This window comes from Brachyhypopomus gauderio, chromosome 8 (genome assembly GCF_052324685.1).
Source record: "Brachyhypopomus gauderio isolate BG-103 chromosome 8, BGAUD_0.2, whole genome shotgun sequence".
Taxonomy (NCBI): domain Eukaryota; kingdom Metazoa; phylum Chordata; class Actinopteri; order Gymnotiformes; family Hypopomidae; genus Brachyhypopomus; species Brachyhypopomus gauderio.
This window is the reverse complement of record NC_135218.1, coordinates 26,931,289-26,953,015: the sequence shown is the minus strand read 5'-3', so window position 1 is coordinate 26,953,015 and position 21,727 is coordinate 26,931,289. Positions and strand designations below refer to the sequence as shown.

At 51.9% G+C, this 21,727-nt stretch overlaps 1 protein-coding gene across 5 annotated transcripts in view; it reads right to left on the bottom strand.

The window, feature by feature from the left end:
• The window catches only part of kdm6al (lysine (K)-specific demethylase 6A, like), a 42,192-nt gene that overhangs the window by 5,307 nt on the left and 15,158 nt on the right, over window positions 1-21,727 (bottom strand). For 2 of the 5 annotated variants that reach the window (XM_077015962.1, XM_077015963.1), the window contains exons 5-23: window positions 21,015-21,073; window positions 19,495-19,615; window positions 17,296-17,350; window positions 16,589-16,623; window positions 14,053-14,146; window positions 13,582-13,705; window positions 12,506-12,604; window positions 12,144-12,363; window positions 11,488-11,622; window positions 7,607-7,753; window positions 7,343-7,417; window positions 7,131-7,238; window positions 6,711-7,022; window positions 5,688-6,397; window positions 5,358-5,487; window positions 5,134-5,239; window positions 3,293-3,498; window positions 2,010-2,071; window positions 1,828-1,902 (exon numbers count right to left, since the gene is read on the bottom strand). In XM_077015962.1, the coding sequence (XP_076872077.1) occupies window positions 1,828-1,902; window positions 2,010-2,071; window positions 3,293-3,498; window positions 5,134-5,239; window positions 5,358-5,487; window positions 5,688-6,397; window positions 6,711-7,022; window positions 7,131-7,238; window positions 7,343-7,417; window positions 7,607-7,753; window positions 11,488-11,622; window positions 12,144-12,363; window positions 12,506-12,604; window positions 13,582-13,705; window positions 14,053-14,146; window positions 16,589-16,623; window positions 17,296-17,350; window positions 19,495-19,615; window positions 21,015-21,073 (2,873 nt within the window). Of the gene's footprint in view, window positions 1-1,827; window positions 1,903-2,009; window positions 2,072-3,292; window positions 3,499-5,133; window positions 5,240-5,357; window positions 5,488-5,687; window positions 6,398-6,710; window positions 7,023-7,130; window positions 7,239-7,342; window positions 7,418-7,606; window positions 7,754-11,487; window positions 11,623-12,143; window positions 12,364-12,505; window positions 12,605-13,581; window positions 13,706-14,052; window positions 14,147-16,249; window positions 16,336-16,588; window positions 16,624-17,295; window positions 17,351-19,494; window positions 19,616-21,014; window positions 21,074-21,727 lie in introns of those variants that run through there. The other 3 variants (XM_077015966.1, XM_077015964.1, XM_077015965.1) reach the window with 2 other exon arrangements.

Here is a 21,727-nt window from a genome sequence, read left to right as displayed (position 1 = left end):
AACTCGTCACCGGGTCAAGCGATCAGGCTGTCTTATGAGAAAAAAGGTGATATATAGAAAGGATTGGAGATATAACTGTGATGCTCCGGTCGCGTCTCGTTTACTCTGCTGCTGCCTTCGCTGAACACTTGAGCTTCATAATCTAGGTTCACTTGACACGTCGTGACTGCTGCAAGGGTCCGCGCGGCAAAAATGACGCAATCACGGTGGCTCCGCCCATGCGTGTTGGCTCCGCCCATGTGTGTTGGCTCCGCCCATGCGCGTGGTCGCGTCGCGAGGTCGTGCACCTCTCAATTTTTGTGCGTGCGAAGTTACAAGGTGGAATTCATGCACTTGTACGGCACTTTGAAGGTCCATTTTCAGTATTTTCCAGCACCTTCAGCTTAATTTACATATTTATACAAATACACATATATTTGAAATTATTCCAAATAATTCACTTTTTATCTCATTAAAAGAGATGGTACCGTGTTTGGTAACAGCAGAAGAGCGCAGTAAGCACTAGTTAGGTTAGATATCTTAGCTAACTAACCTAATTATGTTCATGGCGTGCTGCAGAATTCACTTAACATTAGCTGGCAATAAAGGCGACATGCTGACTAATCGTGTCCATTCTTATAGTGTAGTGTTTTTATAGGGTAAGGGCATTTATTGAGGGTAAACGCAGGGCAGTAGGCTCACCCTTAGAATCCGACAGACGGATTTTACGTCCAAAATACACCTCGTTTTCTCAGCTAAACTAAGGCGAATTTGTACTTCTGCGTCAAGACATAGCGGGACATAGGTTATCTGTTTTTTGTGTACAAAGTGTTAACCCCAGTTTTTTACGTACATACAGAACACTTGTACTTGTGATCTTTGACATCTTTGATTTGTAAGTGATATATAAAAACTATTGATAATCAAACTTTGTTGGCTTTCTTTAATTAATTCAAAACACAATACTTGTACTTTTTACTTTCAGTACTTGAGTAATAAATTTTAGACTAAACTACTTGCAATACTTAAGTACAAAAAATGCTGAATACTTCTGAACTTCTACTTAAGTAAAGTTTTTAAAGAACACTTCAACTTCTACTCAAGTCAATGTTTTGATAGAGTACTTGTACTTTTACTCAAGTATGGGTCTCTAATACTTTATACAACACTGGCATTAACGCATCGGGGAACCCAGAACTGTGTTTTCTGGCATGGTAGTCAAAAAAGCCGCAGGCACGCACGCAAGCACTCACTCTCACACACACACACACACACACACACACACAGTTCCAAACGTGGGAGGTTGGGTGAGGTCATACACAGCACAACCTACATACATAGAGGCCATTTTACCAAAGACAACTTGAAGAACATCTCAGAAAAGGCAAGTCGTTACAAAAAACCTTGTACTAAAGTCTGCAGACCTAAATGTGACTGCAAACCACACAAACTAAACACAAATTAGGGCGTTCCGTTGACACAAAGTCTGCATCTTACAGAATCACGAGTTAATTTTAAACAAATCAGACATCATCAGATCAGACTCCATTAAGGCAAAACTCAAAGGCAGTCGGTGCTAGGCTAAGCTATTCTGCAGGGAAGTCTACACAAGGTTTCACTAACCACACTATGTTTGTGCCTAAGCTTATAGCTTCATTTTCATCATGAGAAAACACATGAGGCCTCCAAAACGGTCAGTCACCTGTGCTAAGAGGAACATCACAGTCAGAGACAGACTGACGGGTCTCAGACGGCCAGACTGACGGGTCTCAGACGGCCAGACTGCTCTGTTGTGTCTTTAATTATTAAATTACTGAATGTTTACAATAGCATCTTTAAAGCACTCACTTCTTCTCATCGGAAACATCAATATTCGTGCCAAACTTGATTTGCTTGAACGGACCTCGGCGCCTCCTGGCAGCACTAACGACAGAGGAGAGAGAGAAGATCAACAATCGGGCCAAACTACAGCTGTCGGATCAGAACCGCGGCTGTATCCAAACCCAGGCCTTAGGATGCCCTGGACCTACGTGTCTGACGATGACATGTCGGAGTCGGAGAGTTCCTTCAGACCCTTTCTCTCATTCTCCTCCTGGAACACAGGCAAGGAGGACATCATCACACACGCGCCAAAACACGCCTGCATCACCACAGAACCCTTAGAAGAGTCCTTCACTACCCAACACTACCCAACACTACCCAACCCCAAATACATGGAGTGTGAGAGCATGTTCTGTGTTACCGGGGTGTGTGTATGTGGGTAGGTGTGTGTTTATGAGTGAGAGATGGTGTGTGTGTGTGTGTGAGAGGGTGTGTGTGCGTGTGAGGTGGTGTGTGTGAGGGGGTGCGTGTGAGTGTGAGGGGGTGCGTGTGTGTGTGTGCGCGTGTGAGGGGGTGCGTGCGTGTGAGGGGGTGCGTGTGAGGGGGTGCGTGTGAGTGTGAGGGGGTGCGTGTGAGGGGGTGCGTGTGAGTGTGTGTGCGTGTGAGGGGGTGCGTGTGAGGGGGTGCGTGTGAGTGTGTGTGCGTGTGAGGGGGTGCGTGTGAGGGGGTGCGTGTGAGTGTGTGTGCGTGTGAGGGGGTGCGTGTGAGTGTGTGTGCGTGTGAGGGGGTGCGTGTGAGGGGGTGCGTGTGAGTGTGCGGGTGCGCGTGTGTGTGTGTGCGTGTGTGCGGGTGCGTGTGAGTGTGTGTGTGCGTGTGAGGGGGTGCGTGTGAGTGTGTGTGTGCGTGTGAGGGGGTGCGTGTGTGTGTGCGTGTGTGTGGGTGCGTGTGTGGGTGAGGGTGTGTGTGTGAGGGTGTGTGTGTGAGTGTGTGTGTGTGGGTGTGTGTGTGTGAGGGTGTGTGTGTGTGTGAGGGTGTGTGTGTGTGAGGGTGTGTGTGTGTGTGAGGGTGTGTGTGTGTGTGAGGGTGTGTGTGTGTGAGGGTGTGTGTGTGTGAGGGTGTGTGTGTGTGAGGGTGTGTGTGTGAGGGTGTGTGTGTGAGGGTGTGTGTGTGTGTGAGGGTGTGTGTGTGTGTGAGGGTGTGTGTGTGTGTGTGTGAGGGTGTGTGTGTGTGTGTGTGTGTGAGGGTGTGTGTGTGTGAGGGTGTGTGTGTGTGAGGGTGTGTGTGTGTGAGGGTGTGTGTGTGTGAGGGTGTGTGTGTGTGAGGGTGTGTGTGTGTGAGGGTGTGTGTGTGTGTGAGGGTGTGTGTGTGTGTGAGGGTGTGTGTGTGTGTGTGTGTGTGAGGGTGTGAGTGTGGGTGTGTGTGTGAGGATGTGTGTGTGTGTGTGAGGGTGTGAGTGTGGGTGTGTGTGTGAGGATGTGTGTGTGTGTTGTACCCGTAGTGACTCCTGGAAGGATGCAGCCTGGTACTGGGCGTATTTGGCGATGGTGGTGAGCGACCGGCTGCTCTCACACCTCCACTGCTTCTGCGTGCCGCTGGCGTCCCAGTTCTCGTCGGCGGGCTGACACAGCTGTGTGCGCACCTCCACCAGGTGCTCGGGGTTGGCCTCCACCAGGGTCTTGGTGGAGAACAGCCCCAGGTCTACGGAGCGGCCAGGAGAACAGACAGCGTCAGTGAGCACGTGTGAACCTGGGGGTTTACTGACAGCAGGTATACCGACATGACAGTAATACACCAGGAGATGGCGCTGTCGCTCCACACAGAGATCGCCCATCAATCAACCAATCACAGTTAAGAAAATAGACACGGCCTCGAACAACACAAAGCACAAACACAATTAGCCGTAAAACACAGGCGCTAACACGATTAGCACTTACACAAGCACAAACATTAGTGCCAACATACCAGAGTGCAAACATGAAGTTTCACTGGCTTATGCTGTTTCCATGGAAACCACGAGCGAAGAAATGTTCACCAAAACCATCCGAAGGGCGTTTGCCCTCACCAGGAAGTAGAGATGCTCAATTAATGGTGTACTCAATTAACCGCCATATGCTTTTATGTGATACACACAGGACGGATCACAGGAAATCGGATCTGTGAGTACTGCTGATTGGTGTGTGTGGAGAAAGAACATCTCTGCCCACACACAGCCCTCTCCACACACACACCACACACCCACGCGGAGACACACAGCCCGCTCCACACACCACCCACTAGACTGGATTCGCCTTGTGATGGTAGAAGTCCTCATCAAATATGCCAAACATTCCAACCAGTGACAACATGGAGCAGAATGGTGCCGTCATGCGTCACTGCCGGGCACGTGCGAGACCGGCCGTGTGTTCAGGGGGCCCGGCCGTGTGTTCAGGGGGCCCGGGCCGTGTGTTCAGGGGGCCCGGGCCGTGTGTTCAGGGGGCCCGGGCCGTGTGTTCGGGGGGCCCGGGCCGTGTGTTCGGGGGGCCCGGGCCGTGTGGTCGGGGGGCCCGGGCCGTGTGGTCGGGGGGCCCGGGCCGTGTGGTCGGGGGGCCCGGGCCGTGTGGTCGGGGGGCCCGGGCCGTGTGGTCGGGGGGCCCGGGCCGTGTGGTCGGGGGGCCCGGGCCGTGTGGTCAGGGGGCCCGGGCCGTGTGTTCAGGGGGCCCGGGCCGTGTGTTCAGGGGGCCCGGGCCGTGTGTTCAGGGGGCCCGGCCGTGTGTTCAGGGGGCCCGGCCGTGTGTTCAGGGGGCCCGGCCGTGTGTTCAGGGGGCCCGGCCGTGTGTTCAGGGGGCCCGGCCCCTGTACGACAGTCTAGTGCATGAACGTGTACTAGAAGAATCCCAGAACCTCCAGCTCATGGCCAACTCTCTACTCCACTACAGGTGGAGGGTGTCCACTCCCAAAACAAACACAAAAAACTTGTTTACATTAAACACAACAGTGTGACGTTCACAACATCACCAGCATGTGTTGCTAAAACCTCAGCAGCAAACTACTATGGAACTGCACACGAATCAAAAGAACTTTAATTGCGTCTTTCTTCCTCGTTCATCATCTTCATCACCGTGCACCACTCTGCCCTTGAGAGGCAGCGGGTTGGTTGTGTAGCAACAGGAAGAGTCACATGACTGATCTGAGGACCGCCCCTTCACACGCATGCTCCTCACACTGTTCCAATAGACACGTCCTCACGCCAAAACACTCCAGAACTGCTCACCTTTCACACTGATAAACACTTCACACATTTGTTTTGTTGTCTACATGTCTCTTTTGAACACACACACTCTCACACACACTCACCCAGTTTGAGTGCACCCGCCAGGCCCCGGATGACCGTGACTGGGTTGGACGGGTTGGTGCAGAACTGGTGTAGGGGGGGAAAGAACGCGTCTCTCTTATTCTCCAACTGCAAGACAGAAGCGCAATTAATCCTGGGCAGAGACTACAAAGACCAGAATGCACTTGGTTTGGGGCGAGCGCACGAGCCCAGGGTGTGTGTGTGTGTGTGTGTGAGAGAGACTCACGTAGATGCTGGGCGTGGGGGGGTTTAGCTTGTCCTTGGGCAGCGGGGGCGAGGGGGGTTGTGGGAGGCGTGGGGGGGGGCACTTATCCAGCAGGACGCTGCTGCTCGACACACCATTCTGCCCTAGACTCCTTCAACACCAGCGCAAAAACCCAGATGTGATTCCAGGACCAGGCATGTTACACGAGGGTTAGAGCAGAACTCGATCACAAGGGACGGAAATACACGTTTGGAGTTTGTTCACAGAAAACCAGTGCCAGACAAAAAGTGTCAAATCGCGAGCGACCACAAGGGGGAGCTGTGTGGCGAGCACAGACTAGCTGCTACCCACCTGCAGGCTTTGAGGATGTCTGAAGAGGTGGGGTAGATGGAGACGTTGGAGGAGGAGTGCGAGGGCCGCTGGGGCGGAGGCAGTCTAAGACACACCTCAGGCGGTTCGGCCTTCAGCGGGCTGTGCGAGTCCTCCGAACAAGCCCCGCCCCCGCTCCCGTTCACCGTGACGACGGGCGCGGGTCCCGGCGGGGCGGGGCCGGGCTTGTTAAGGCTGGCGGCGGCTTCGTTAGCGCGGGGCGACGGGGACGTGGCTGACAGCGCGGAGGCCGGCGAGGACGCGGCCGAGCCGCCCGGCAGGACGTGGTTCATCTTGGGCCCCGCGGGGGCGGCGCCCTCTTTGCCCGCCAGCAGGGCGGCGAGTCTGGGATTGTCTGCGGAGTGGGAGGCGGGCGAGCCAGACGTGGGGGTGGGGGTGCAGTTGAGGCTGCGGTGGTTGGAGGCAGTGGAGACGCTGCCCTGGGGCGGGTCGCTCTCTTTGGTCGGGGGGACACCTGAGGTAGCTGTGTGCGCGGAGGACGTCGCCGGGGACGAGGTGGAGGAGGGGCGGGGCGAGGACAGGTGATTGACAGCGGGCTCCGAGGGGTCACCGGGGGTCGTGACGGAATGTCCAACCTGATTGTGAGGGCCGCTGTGGGCCGAGCCGCTGGAAGAGGGAGCTCGGTCTCCATTAGGACCAGCCCAATGTGAACCTGCACCTTTCTGAAGCGCCTGCAGGAACAGGAGACGCTTCTTAGAACAGATTTAAAAGAAAAATCTGAGAATCATTCAGGAAAAGAGGCTTTTTTTTCCCTGAACAATGTTACATAACAGCAAGGACTCCAAATAAAATACTAAATTCTAAAAATCATTATTTATAAAAAGTGAAAAAACCCAACCAAAAAAAAATAATAATTAAAAAGTAATACAATGGTATTGTACTTCTGCTGTTACAGCAGATGTAGTGATGGCAGTGTTAAAAGAGGAGGAGCCATGCAGAGACACAGACGAGTCGAGACACAGACGAGCCGAGCCGAGAGCTCACCTGAGTGGAGTTGAGATGCTGGCTGCTCCATGTGTGGCCCGGGCTTGTGCAGTTGTGAGGTAGTGCGTTGGGGTGCGGGTAAGGCACGTCTCCGTTGGTTCCCGTGGCCCGCGTGTGATTATTGCCGACAGAGAGCGGGTGTGGGCTGGTGCGTGCGCCCGACCCGGGGCTGGCGGGGAAGGGCCCGTTGGCCGGGGCCAGCGAGGCGCAGGGTGGGCGGGCGGCCGGGCCCCGGGCCAGGGACTGCAGCGCGGGGGGAACAGGGCCGTTGGGCAGGGTGGGCCGCACCTGCCCACACGCGTTCTGCCTCATCTGCACACAACACACACACAGTTAACGACGGGCGATTCGGCCGGGGCCCGGACACGTCTTCCGCGGCCCGGTCCGTCACACTCCGGAGACGCGGTCACGGCCGTGTACCTGCTGCTGATGCAGCTGCATGGCGGAGAACTGAGCCTCCAGCTGGTCCAACATCTGAACCTGCACCGGCTTCAGACTGGCCCTGTTGGCCCGCATCTGCTCCAGCAGCTGGAGGACACAGGAAGGGTGGAAATACAATGAGAACCAACAAGGACCCAAGATCGCGCGGTGCGGTCCGGTTCGGTTCTGTACGACGGGTTCCTTCCCCTCACCTGCAGCTTCTGAGGCGAGAGGTACCAGCTGGGCGTCTGCAGCAGTGCCGGGCTACTGCCCCACTCTCCAGTGGTCTGGGGGGGGGACACACCGAGGTGAACCTCACTTTTACACACGCCTGAGAAACGCTACACCAGCTAGCACACCGTCCACGACATCGTAACAGTCGATCACACACTAGCTACGCAACAATGATGTTCCGAATTCCGAATGTGTTCCGATTGCGGCTATTAGACACGTTGCTAAGGCGACGTGGGGGGTACCTTGGATGGGCTGGAGGTTCTCTTCCTCTTGGCGGGACTGGACTGATCGTCTCCCTGACCAACGGGACTAACGTGGGGGGGCAGAGACTGACCTGAGCCGTGCGCCCCTGTTAAAGCCCCGCCTCCACTGGGGTGGGGCTTACACGCCTGGGAAGGAGTCAAACGATGGGAATGAGGCAGAAAAGGAAAGCAATAGAGACAGAGAGAGAGAGAGAGAGAGAAAGAGAGAGAGAGAAAGAGAAAGAGAGAGAAAGAGAGAGAACTTATGCATCCATTTGTACATTCACACCTCCACGCTCAGCCGGGCGAGTTCAGTGGAGTCTGGAGCCTCTAAGAAACAGTTTCAACATCCAACATGACAGGTCACACAATTTTACTGATGATATTGCTGAAATAAGATCTTCCCCCAGTGCAGTGGAGAAACACTCTAGATTGGTTCAATCACTTGATAATTCAGGCCAACATGGTTTCAACAGTGAGAAAGAAACAGCTGTGAAGTGAGATTAAACACACACGACATTATGGCAGAACCTGAATTACCATGAACGTGCCTGGAAAAGTCCAGGGATCCTGCTACGTTCAGACTGGATATTCCAATATTTGAGATATTTATGAATGCATTTGCACAAGTGCCCTGTAAGGAACGTCCAAAATACAGGATTATTGTGTAGATTACGGGTTTCGGCTAATGCGTCAGAAGATTCCCTGCAGTCCTCTGTACCTTCAGCCCAGAGTGCAGCACACTGTCCACATGGCCACCAGAGGCCTAGATGATCACGATAAATGACCAGACTTTAAAAGATGCTGCGCACAAGAAATTAAACACCGGGAAGACGTTCTGTTTTAACGGCATCTGAATGCCAATAATTGCACGTCAAATTTTAATAATTCTGATGAGCTTTTTCCGATATGTCTGGGTGAGACTAGATAAACGTGCTTGTCTTGTTTGTGTTCGTCATGATGGTCTCCGTCGTCAGAAGAGACAGTAATGGTGCGATCCAAAGACAGAAATCAGGTGGTTCCACGATCCCTCCACCTGAAACCCAACAGTGGCTGTTCGGCGGCCGTCCTATTGGTCAACGTCATGGAGACGCCCTGCGTAGGTGTCAGAGCAGGTGAGCAAATATAAACTTACTGGGGTGTCGTCCCAGATGCCCCAGGAGTAGCAGTGGAGGAGGAGGGCCTCCTCGAGCGTGTTAACGTACGCACCCAATCACAAGCCCCATTAGAGCAGCAGCCATCCACACAGCCCAATCAAACGAAGCCTGCTGTTATGAGAAGCAACATGCCACGCCCACGTCCCAAAGATGAGGCCATTTTACACATGTAACAAACCCAACGGACACTAGTGAGCTTTAGGCCAGCGCAACGCAGGACGAGCTGTTAACCAAGAGACGCGCCAAAGGACAGCAACCTCACAGCAAACACAACAAGCTAACGCTGCTAACTACAGGAAGATCCGTCTACACAGTTCTGCAATTATTTATGGTACTTCTGTGATTATAATACACTCACTTGGCTATTACACTAAACTTGGATTACAGCGAGAGGCCTCAGATCTATTATAAAGATCATGTGTGTGAGACATGTGTTTAGAACATTCGAGAGAGGATGAACAAAACATGGCAATACAATCGTCCTGACCCACACCCTACGGCCCACGAACTTGTATCTACACACTAGATATCCTTATATCTACTGCTCAGCAGGATTTGACATTTGATAACCTGTGTGGAAGCACAATCCTTTTCTGCCTGTAAAAAGGTGTGTGGAACAGTCGGACCGACGTTGGCGGACAGGTCCATCCCTGTACTTCTAAACTGTGGCTCCTTCCAGGAGCGTCACGGAGTGGGAGACCACGCGTCACAGTGAAGTTACCGCGCGTCACTCTAGCCTACAGGTACACTCCTCTTGTGGTTCGTTTAGTATTAATTCTAGAACAAGGATTAATTCTAAAACAGATATAGCGCACCAGAATAAACGGCTGTTACACAACGCTGTGGTGGGTGCTGTGGACCCAGCACTGGCCAGACAACGACAGACATCATGGTTCTGGCCCATCAATATTTTCCATTTGTCTTCAAATCAATACCTTGCTGTGTGGAGGGCACCTACAGTTTGGTAGAGTGACCGTTATCCCTGTAATACCACGACTAACCACAACTGGCTTATTTTAACTCATTATTCTTAAGGTCCAGTAGGCTTAAGCTAGTGCTAAGGTTTCAGAAGTGGAGTGCACACGCAATTTAGAAGTAGACAAACCCCAGAGTCGGTTATCAAACCAGTGTGAAACACACATCAGACAGGGTGAGCACACATGACTAAATTATGTGTGTTTAAAGCATTTCCACACATCTCTGGCGAAGCTCTGATTTTCACAGCAGGATTTTGACTGGAATTAAAAATGACATCCATGCCGTATCCTAAAGAGCACCACGTGTCAGCTGGAACACAAAAAATAATCACAATAAGCTAAATAATAAAGGAGGGTCTTGTATAGTGAATCAACACAAGGCACCGTGCTGGACCGTAGATGCATCTGCTCCTTTGTGTCAAAATCAGACCTTCATATTCTAGAGTAAATTCTCATCGGTTTGGCCATGAACCCAGTTAACAGAAGGAACTTAATGTGTTATTCAGAATCAATTTATAAATCTCATTAAAATTTGCACTATAAATAAAACATCACATTTGTTGTCCGCCCCCCCCCCCCCCCCCCCCCCACCATCATAATCTCGGTAAAGCCCCCCCCTGAACTTGACTCTCACAAACACGAAACTGCCAAGCGGTGTGGGGACAGCAGCACTGACCCCACAGCACTGACCCCAGCACTGACCCCAGCACTGACCCCACACCGCCCTCACGCAGCGTCTCTGCATTTGGGGACTGAGTGGAGAAAATGAGTTTGATAAAACAAGAAAACGGTCATGAGGAAAAAGCCCACCTGTCAGAGTAAAGGGGGAAAGATGACGAAAGAAATGCTTAAAATGAGTACAACAGTATCAATGACCAGGTTCATTGTACTGTGCCTTTAATGAGAAACATCCTCTCACACTCACACACACACACACACACACACACACACACACACACACACACACACACACACACACACACACACACACACACACACACACACACACACACACACACACACACACACACACACACTCTTACCTCGCAGGTCAACTACACCAGTGTCTTGTAGCGCTACTATAATACTAGGGGCACGTGGAGGTTGCAGGTTTCTAAGTCCAGTCAAAAATGTGCTCAGAGTACATCCTGCCAAAATGATCCCAAACGCGCTCCAGGTGTGAGGCAGGATTCGGTGTTGGGTGATTTGGTGTTTCCTAGGGATCGATTTCATTTCATTTCTGACTCATCCAAACTTTGATTAGTGTTACAGCAAGCGTGCAGGATGAGAGGATATCCCAGAACACTTTGCCAGGACCTGATTCACCTCTGAGCACAAGTTTAACAAAGAGCTACACAGGACGTCTAAATCTACACTAGCGAAGCTCAAACACGCAAACCATGCTCCTGTTCAGGGCTTCGGGCCAAATGAGCTACGTGCTGTAGGAGGTCAGACACAGGAAATGAGGTACATACCGACTAGGGTTAAAACTAACAGAATAAACTCAGCTGGACGATACTACTGGTTACAGCGTAACGTATTTAAAAAGGAGAGAGAGACAAATGGTCCTCTGGTAAGACGTGAGGGTCAGCAGCATGGTTGAAGCGACTGAGCTACGTATCCGAGAGATGCGAGAGGCGTGTGTGTGTGTGTGAGGGAGAGAGAGGGAGAGAGAGGGGGAGAGAGAGGGAGAGAGATGACTGGTCAGAGGTTGAGGTGTTGGAGGTGTGGGTCTATCTGGTCTCACCTGCTGGGCTGTGAGCTGGACGCCCTGTCTCGAGGTAAGCTCTGCTGGGATAGGGAGGGTCCATGCTTCCTCAATACTAGGAAGCATTATACTTTTACTCTGTAGACTAGTGTGCTGAAGGTTACACAACTGAGCCTAGGATGAAAACGCGTGAAAAACATATTTAAACAGCCATCTATGGTGGAGTGGCGGAACAGTTGATATATACGTATAGAATTATGTGGTCTTAGACCTAAACGCTAAGTTAAATAAATGCGTCTGTGCAAAAAAACGAATGCCTAGTCCAGACCAGCCAGTCCTGCTGTAGTGGAGTCAAAGTCACTGGCTACTCAGGTTCATAATGCATTCAATGTAAAACTTGGCAGGTCCTAGAATCAGTAATATTCATGAAAACTGACTCACTCATACATACAGAGAATGGGGAAAGGGAAAAAACTGAACTGAACTGAAAACATGTAATGAGGAACAGAGAAACTTTGCTCAGAAGCAAAAATAAATAAATAAATAAAAAAGGCTCCCCCAGAAGGCCACGGTGCGAGCCCAGCCACCCGGTACCACACACGTGCACGAGCACACACACTAAATCCCAGTTGGGCGTGGGGGGGGGGCTGCGTCAGGCCGAGGAGCGTCCAGGTGCGGCGGGAAACCCTCCCTACCTGCAGGTATCTGATGCGGGCGGTGAGAGCCGGGACGTTTGTGCAGCTTTTGCTGCGGGTGGCGTTGACGTAGCACTTGATGGCGTCCTGGGGCTGGTTGCAGGACTCGTAGAGCGTGCCCAGGTCCATCCAGGCGGCCGCGTGACTGTGGTCCAACTGCACGGCGCAGATGTAGGCCTGGAGCGCGTCCATGGGCTGGTTCTGCTGCTGGTACAGAACACTGCAGGGGGGAGAGAGAGAGAGAGAGAGAGAGAGAGAGAGAGAGAGAGGGAGGAAGAGAACAGGAGAGATGTCAGGGGACTGAGTGAACGTGTGATGGTGTAAGCTACACAAGTCCAGCAGCACGGTTCGTTCCTTCGTACCCTATGGAGCACCAGGTGTCTGCACTGGCCTCTGATTTGTCTATGGACTGCCTGTAGGAAATGAACGCGTCTTGCACTTTCCCGATGCTGGAATAGCACCTACAGAGAGGAAACACAGCGTGCATAAAACAACACAGTACAGCCAGAACATTAATTACACACGCAGTCAAACAGCCAAAATATATAAATATTACACAGGGCCCTTCCAGACCTCTGATGGAGCACCCAGGAGTGCTATAACCCCTCCCCCACCGGTGCCATGACCCCTCCCCCACCAGTGCCTTGACCCCTCCCCCACCGGTGCCATGACCCCTCCCCCACCGGTGCCATGACCCCTCCCCCACCGGTGCCATGACCCCTCCCCCACCGGTGCCATGACCCCTCCCCCACCGGTGCCATGACCCCTCCCCCACCGGTGCCATGACCCCTCCCCCACCGGTGCCATGACCCCTCCCCCACCGGTGCCATGACCCCTCCCCCACCGGTGCCATGACCCCTCCCCCACCGGTGCCATGACCCCTCCCCCACCGGTGCCATGACCCCTCCCCCACCGGTGCCATGACCCCTCCCCCACCGGTGCCATGACCCCTCCCCCACCGGTGCCATGACCCCTCCCCCACCGGTGCCATGACCCCTCCCCCACCGGTGCCATGACCCCTCCCCCACCGGTGCCTTGACCCCTCCCCCACCGGTGCCTTGACCCCTCCCCCACCGGTGCCATGACCCCTCCCCCACCGGTGCCATGACCCCTCCCCGACCGGTGCCATGACCCCTCCCCCCACCGGTGCCATGACCCCTCCCCCAACCGGTGCTATGACCCCTCCCCCAACCGGTGCTATGACCCCTCCCCCAACCGGTGCTATGACCCCTCCCCCAACCGGTGCTATGACCCCTCCCACCACCGGTGCTATGACCCCTCCCCCCACCGGTGCTATGACCCCTCCCCCCACCGGTGCTATGACCCCTCCCCCCACCGGTGCTATGACCCCTCCCCCCACTAGACAGATCTGTGTTTTCTGTACAGAACTCTGGTTTGGTGCGACACCTGTTGGTTTGGGAACACTGTGGTCTCTGACCTGCCAAGGAAATACCAGGACTGTCCGGAGCTGGGGTCGGCTTCCAGAGACTTCTGCAGACACTGGATGGCGTAGCTGTCCTTGTTGGTTCGGTCTCCCTGTTCCAGTGTGTGATGCATCCAGCCTGTAGGGGAGAGAGGAGGACGAGTCTCACAACCCACCCAGCTCCACACTGGGGTACGAGTGGTGTGGGTGTGGTGGGAGTGGTGTGGGTGTGGTGGGAGTGGTGTGGGTGTGGTTGATGTGGGTGTGGTGGGAGTGGTGTGGGTGTGGTTGATGTGGGTGTGGTGTGGGTGTGGTTGATATGGGTGTGGTGGGAGTGGTGTGGGTGTGGTGGGAGTGGTGTGGGTGTGGTTGATGTGGGTGTGGTTGATGTGGGTGTGGTGGGAGTGGTGTGGGTGTGGTTGATGTGGGTGTGGTGGGAGTGGTGTGGGTGTGGTCGATGTGGGTGTGGTCACGGTGGATGCTCACCCAGCTGCTGGAGAGTTGCTGCCTTCACTTGTGTAGGAAGTCCTTCAGTCTGCAGCAGGCGCTCGTACGCCTCCTTCGCCGTGCGGAATCTCTTCTGCAGAACAAACCAATGAGCAGAACTTTAGAGAAGAAACTTCACCACCCACACAGAGTACAGCCGACCCACCACACACAACCACCATCTCCCAGAACTACAGAGAAACTTCACCACCCACACAGAGTACAGCCGACCCACCACACACAACCACCATCTCCCAGAACTATAGAGAAACTTCACCACCCACACAGAGTACAGCCGACCCACCACACACAACCACCATCTCCCAGAACTACAGAGAAACTTCACCACCCACACAGAGTACAGCCGACCCACCACACACAACCACCATCTCCCAGAACTACAGAGAAACTTCACCACCCACACAGAGTACAGCCGACCCACCACACACAACCACCATCTCCCAGAACTACAGAGAAACTTCACCACCCACACAGAGTACAGCCGACCCACCACACACAACCACCATCTCCCAGAACTACAGAGAAACTTCACCACCCACACAGAGTACAGCCGACCCACCACACACAACAACCATCTCCCAGAACTACAGAGAAACTTCACCACCCACACAGAGTACAGCCGACCCACCACACACAACCACCATCTCCCAGAACTACAGAGAAACTTCACCACCCACACAGAGTACAGCCGACCCACCACACACAACCACCATCTCCCAGAACTATAGAGAAACTTCACCACCCACACAGAGTACAGCCGACCCACCACACACAACCACCATCTCCCAGAACTACAGAGAAACTTCACCACCCACACAGAGTACAGCCGACCCACCACACACAACCACCATCTCCCAGAACTACAGAGAAACTTCACCACCCACACAGAGTACAGCCGACCCACCACACACAACCACCATCTCCCAGAACTACAGAGAAACTTCACCACCCACACAGAGTACAGCCGACCCACCACACACAACCACCATCTCCCAGAACTACAGAGAAACTTCACCACCCACACAGAGTACAGCCGACCCACCACACACAACCACCATCTCCCAGAACTATAGAGAAACTTCACCACCCACACCCAGCACGGCCGACCCACCACACACAACCACCATCTCCCAGAACTACAGAGAAACTTCACCACCCACACAGAGTACAGCCGACCCACCACACACAACCACCATCTCCCAGAACTACAGAGAAACTTCACCCACACCCAGCACGGCCGACCCACCACACACAACCACCATCTCCCAGAACTATAGAGAAACTTCACCACCCACACCCAGCACGGCCGACCCACCACACACAACCACCATCTCCCAGAACTATAGAGAAACTTCACCACCCACACCCAGCACGGCCGACCCACCACACACAACAACCATCTCCCAGAACTATAGAGAAACTTCACCACCCACACCCAGGACGGCCGACCCACCACACACAACAACCATCTCCCAGAACTATAGAGAAACTTCACCACCCACACCCAGCACGGCCGACCCACCACACACAACAACCATCTCCCAGAACTATAGAGAAACTTCACCACCCACACCCAGCACGGCCGACCCACCACACACAACAACCATCTCCCAGAACTACAGAGAAACTTCACCACCCACACCCAGCACGGCCGACCCACCACACACAACAACCATCTCCCAGAACTATAGAGAAACTTCACCACCCACACCCAGCACGGCCGACCCACCACACACAACAACCATCTCCCAGAACTACAGAGAAACTTCACCACCCACACCCAGCACGGCCGACCCACCACACACAACAACCATCTCCCAGAACTACAGAGAAACTTCACCACCCACACCCAGCACGGCCGACCCACCACACACAACAACCATCTCCCAGAACTATAGAGAAGCTTCACCACCCACACCCAGCACGGCCGACCCACCACACACAACAACCATCTCCCAGAACTACAGAGAAACTTCACCACCCACACCCAGCACGGCCGACCCACCACACACAACAACCATCTCCCAGAACTACAGAGAAACTTCACCACCCACACCCAGCACGGCCGACCCACCACACACAACAACCATCTCCCATTCAAAACTACACGCAGAAAGAAAAAAAAACCCCAGGAAGTAAATCTAAAAATAGAAATTCAGTGGCAGGAACATCGTACACCAGCCCATAGCTGCCGGTCCGCCCGACCAGAACAACGTTTGAGATCCCTCAGGGCGCCGTGACCACGGCACACGTCACAAACCCAAACACACGGAGACGCGCTGACGAGGGACACGAGGGACGTCTGCGCCACTCAAACGGCTAAAGTGTCCAAACGAAGAGAACAGAGACGAAGTCCCTCAAAAAAAGGTGACGCCACGACGCACCGCTGCCATGGCAACACGGAACGAACCGCCACCATCCCATTAAAGCCAATTAAGAATAACGACCAACACGGCAACAACATGCACGGAGAGAGAGAGAGAGAGAGAGAGGAAGAGGAAGGAGACTCACTTACCTGTATCTCATACAAATGAGCAATGTGGAACTGAACTGTCAAAGGAGAAGAGACAAAGATGAACAGAACTGTGAGAGGAGAACAGACTGTGTGTGCGCAGGAGTTCAGTGGTGTGTGTGCAGGAGGTCAGCGGTGTGTGTGCAGGAGGTCAGTGTACACACTCCAGCGTGAGGAACCCAACACTGCCCCTCTGGAGGAAACGCCCTGGGTTCACAGCTCAGCTTCCTCCCAGCACAAGAAATGACTCCACTCCGAGGTGAGCTGCCCCTGATGTGTGTGTGTGTGTGTGTGTGTGTGTGTGTGTGTGTGTTCATACGCATGTGTTTAAGCTGTTCTCACAACAAGATCACAAACATTACCCCAGCAGCAGAACGATCGGTGTTTCCAGGGCAACCAGTTCCAGGCAATATGAATTTGTGAGTAAAATGAACTAATCGCACAGACTAAAAGTGCGTTAGCCGAGTCTCATCAGCCAGTGCGGTAGACGTATACTAGCTGAACCCCAGCAAGATCTCCACCAATCTAGAAACTGCATTAGCAGGTGTGATTTAACTGCAATGGTGTCGCCACATTGAAGTTTTCTCGCTTACTAACACATACAATCAAACTATAATATAAACCTCTCATTCTCCTCAAAGTGTAAAAGTACTGTTTCTGGTCCAGGGTGAAACGCATGCATTAAAAAGGTTGTGGACGGGGTTACTTACTTTCAGCTTTGGACAAAGTGCAGTGGTTTGAGTCGATCAAAGCCAACTGAAAGTGCTGTGGGGGGGGGACAGAGACGGAGAGAGAGACAGACAGAGAGGGAGAGAGACAGAGAGACATGCTGAGTCCAAACCGTTCATCATAAGACAAATTTCGAAACAATTCAAAAATAAGCCCCAATAAAGAGAGTATTAGAAAAACACAGCGATCAAGGTACGTGTCTCCAGAGTTACAGCGCTAAACAGCATTACTGTTGCAAACGTGGTCATGAACTCCATTTAAGAGTTATAGGGCATGTCGTCATTTTAGCAGAGATGCTACGCCAGTAACCTGCAGCGTCTCAGCAGGAGAACAAATTAAAAACCAACAAATATTGATCCTGAAAAAAACCAAAACAAACAAAACATTCCTGTTAATAAAATGAGCCTGGTTTTCCTTCATGCGGTCTTGTTCACACAGGGACACACCGTTATACTGATCCACTCAACCATTCAGATACTCGAGCGTTTTGTGTACCATCTCAACAGCAGTATAAGCTCACTGGACGTCAGATAGAGTTTGCACGTTGACATTTTATGCAACACCGACATTATCTAAACTAGGTCTCCGTTCATTTGATTTGAAACCAAAATGATGACATCAACACATTAACACTTATGGACAAACGCTTTCTGCTCTTCCGTGGAGGTCACATGTCCCAGAGTTCCAGTTTCGTCTGCACATGGCCCCGCACTTTGTGCCAGGGTTACATAGGTATCTGTTCATAAATGTTTGGAAAATGAGTGTCCAAACATTAAATGTAGTCTTCTCTATTGTGTAATTCATTTACCACAATGCTCATAAAAAGACGAGTCACCCAGTGACAGAAACAGAAGCTCCCAGATAATCCGACAACTCTAGACGTGTGTGACGATCGTCTTGCAGTGTGAAAGATACGTGCGAGGTGAATATCTCCCTTCACAAACTTTACTTTCTAGTTGTAGTTTCTTAAAGAAAAACCAAAAATGAGGGGGAAAAAAAAAAAACTAATAAAATTTTGGGGAAAATTAAACGCATTACAAAGAGCCCTAGGTTTTGGCAGAGATGCACAATGACATCTTAAAGACACTTAACCCCACATTTCCTGTTACACAATAGAACATCTCCTCTTTATTTTATCATCACGCATCGCCATGATATCTCGTGTCAGAGGCCGAACCCACTTCCAGGGTCAGACCCGTCAGCTGTTCGAGTGTCGTTTATTATTAAACAAATCCTGCTTCCTAACTTCCCTGAAACTTATCAGACATCACAAACAGTGAGACAGGATCTCTGCAGGACAGTCATGTCTGCAGGACAGCCCCCTCTTGTCCTGATGAATTTTTATATTTAAGCATCATTTCTGATAATTACATTTTATTCTCATCAGATCAGAGATCTGAACATTTTTCACAAATCGTAAGATCTCCATGTGCTGTCACTCAGACCCCAGAGAGCTCTGCTGTGTTTGACCCTGGAATTCACTCAAATGAACTGAAGCAATGGGCTCAGGCAGTGTGTGTGTGTGTGTGTGTGTGTGTGTGTGTGTGTGTGTGTGCACGTTGGTCAGGATATTTGCACCATGTGATGTCACATAAATCCACAAATCCAGTTCAGTGTTATTACTCGGATAAAGAAACCGATGGGTCCAGTTTTAAAGTCCTCCTGGTAGACGGAGTGACACCACAGCCTCGGAGAGACGAGAACACTGTAGTTGTTTCATATGTTTCTGATACCAGCACCATTTGCCCCAGGCAGATACCCAAAGCCCTCCTGAAACACATCCATCCCCCTCACTGGACCCACAACGCGTTTCCATAACGTGGAAGGATTTAAAGCCCTGGGCAAAAAGAAACAAACACAAAAACAAAAAACAACCCACAAAGGTTCAACAGCCCCTTGTTTTGATACGTTTCGTCACAAATTAATGCAAGAAATATGCTGGAAGATCCGGCTGAAACTGGTTGGCAAGTCCCAAGATCCAGATACAACACAGCTGAGATCTCCCCCCACGGCTTCATCCCTCCCCCGTCCCACCAGACCCCCCCCCCACCCCACCAGAGACCCTCCAAGCTCCCCCCCCCCCCCCCCCCCCAGACCCTCCACCAGCCCGTCACGAAGAACAGACCCACAGCACGTTTCCCCTCAAGACCAGCCGCACGTTCAGTAACACGTTCTCTTACCTTTAAGCTCGATTCGTAGTCTGTGTTCACCTTGAACATGAGGCCGAGACGCAGGTGGACCTCCTTGGCTCGGGAGAAGCCGGGATCCACGTACAGCACCTCCTGAAAGGCTTTGATGGCCCTGCCAACACAACACAGCGTCTCTCAGACCTCCACGCTCCGTGACGTCTCGGCAGGAAACACGCGCACAGAGGAGGGAATCACTTCAGGTGTGATCATCCCCCATTACGCTCCCCTCTCCTCCAACAGATTTACGCAGCCTGCACCTCCTCCCTCTGATCTGTGCTCCTATAGGCCCGCCCAATTATCACCATGGAAACGGCACTGCCCGTGCCCCCACCACCACTAGAGCGCGGACGTCAGCGAGAGAGATGATTGGTCCGGCACGTCACATGACTATAGCCAACACCGAATGGCTAACACAAATGATCAGTCACATTAAACGGCTTCACCAGATGTGCTAAAGCAACAGCAAGTTGAATCTCTTTGAATTTCAGCCTCGTCATTAGAGCTCAAGATACTCAAACATGTATTACAGTGAATGAGCCAAAGCCATTACAGTACCAAAGTAACGTGGTGCATAAACCCTGCGTGTCTGCTTGTAGACACGGAACAGATTCCACACCACGTGTTAAAGGGACTGTGACCGTAACAGGAACGTGAAACACAATAACAAGATTCTTCCAATATGGAAAACGGGTCACTGAAAATCAAACCCCTCACTTCATCATTTCTGCCTCCCCGAGGCCTTAACTGGGAAAACCATCAACAGGGCGTTCCTTCTGGAGGACGTACGTGCTGAACTCACGTCAGGAGTGAACCTAACCCACCCTGCAGAGTGATCCACTCTGCTACGACGTGTTGCACTCTGAAGTGCTAGAAAACACGTTTAATTTCGGAGGGTGAAACTGCCAACGAAGATGTGGCGTGAACCGCTTTTAGAGTCGCCTGTGAAGACTGATCCGAGATCAGCTGCGTGAGCCGGTCCAAGACCAGCTGGCTGGCACTGAGGGAAGATGGAGTGACTGAGTCGTCGCTGATCAGCTCTGCACCTCCGATGCAAGAGCGCTGCACTCATGTAATCCAAGCCAGCTAGTAATTAAGTGACAGTAACTATACGCTTCAATCATACGAACCAACACCCACACTCACACTGGGCAGGCAGCCTGGAACTGGCTAAGCACAGCTAGCTGCACCCAGCGCTGGTCTTATCTAGAGACGCTTCCGTCCTGTTCCTCAACCCTCTCGCCCAACACCGTGACCCTGCAGACCAGTTTGACCAGTACGAGCCACCCGATCTCCCAGCAGCAGAGACGGTGCCGACTATCACAGGCAATCTCACACAGCAGCATCACACACTGTTTATTGCCACGCCCCCACGGTCAGAGAAGGGCCGTGATTGGACAGCGATTACACTGCAGAAATGGGCAGCAAAACAATTCAGTCTTATATATGATTGTGTATGTATGTATATGATTGATTTATATTCGACATTAAGAGGTAAAAGCCCTCAAACTTACCACTGAAATGCATTGTAATGGAAGTAAACCATACCAAGGCCATATAAAAAGGCAGCATTCTAAAAAAAAGAAGAAGAAAGAAAGTTAAGCATCTCAAAATTGTTACATTTTAATGCCATAAACAGATTTTAAATGTAAACAGATGTGCTCAGACACCCCCCACCATGTAACGTTGGTTTAATCTACCTTTCTCCTATTTCTTATTTCTCTCTCCCTTATCTCAGTCTCTGTTCCTTGTATCCGTCATTTCAAATTAAAAGCCCACAGTTTTGTAATTGTTACTTCATGGCTACACCGGTGTTGCCATGGAAGCTGTTACTGTATTAGTGATCCACCTCTCAGGACTGAGGATACATAGAGTTCACATGCTTCACATTAGGAGAGTCCCTCCTGTGCTGAATTAGTCTGCTCTGCCGTATGAAAGGTCTCCAGAAACAGCCGTTCTTTAGTGGCGTGTCCTGGACGGTGTCCTGGAGGCTTGTGAGACAGGACTCTCGACTGGACTTATGGGCTCAGAGGCTACGGTGCACGTAAAAGTTATTTTTAAGTGAAGGTGAATATTGCAGGTCACCACTCACCAAGTCCCAATGTGTCTCTCTCACACGCACTTATGCACTTTTAGACACTACAGCTCATTTTGTCCAGTGTGTTTTATGGTTTCTGAGCAGGGGACGACCCTCGAGTGGCACAACCGTTTTAACCCGGCAGTGACG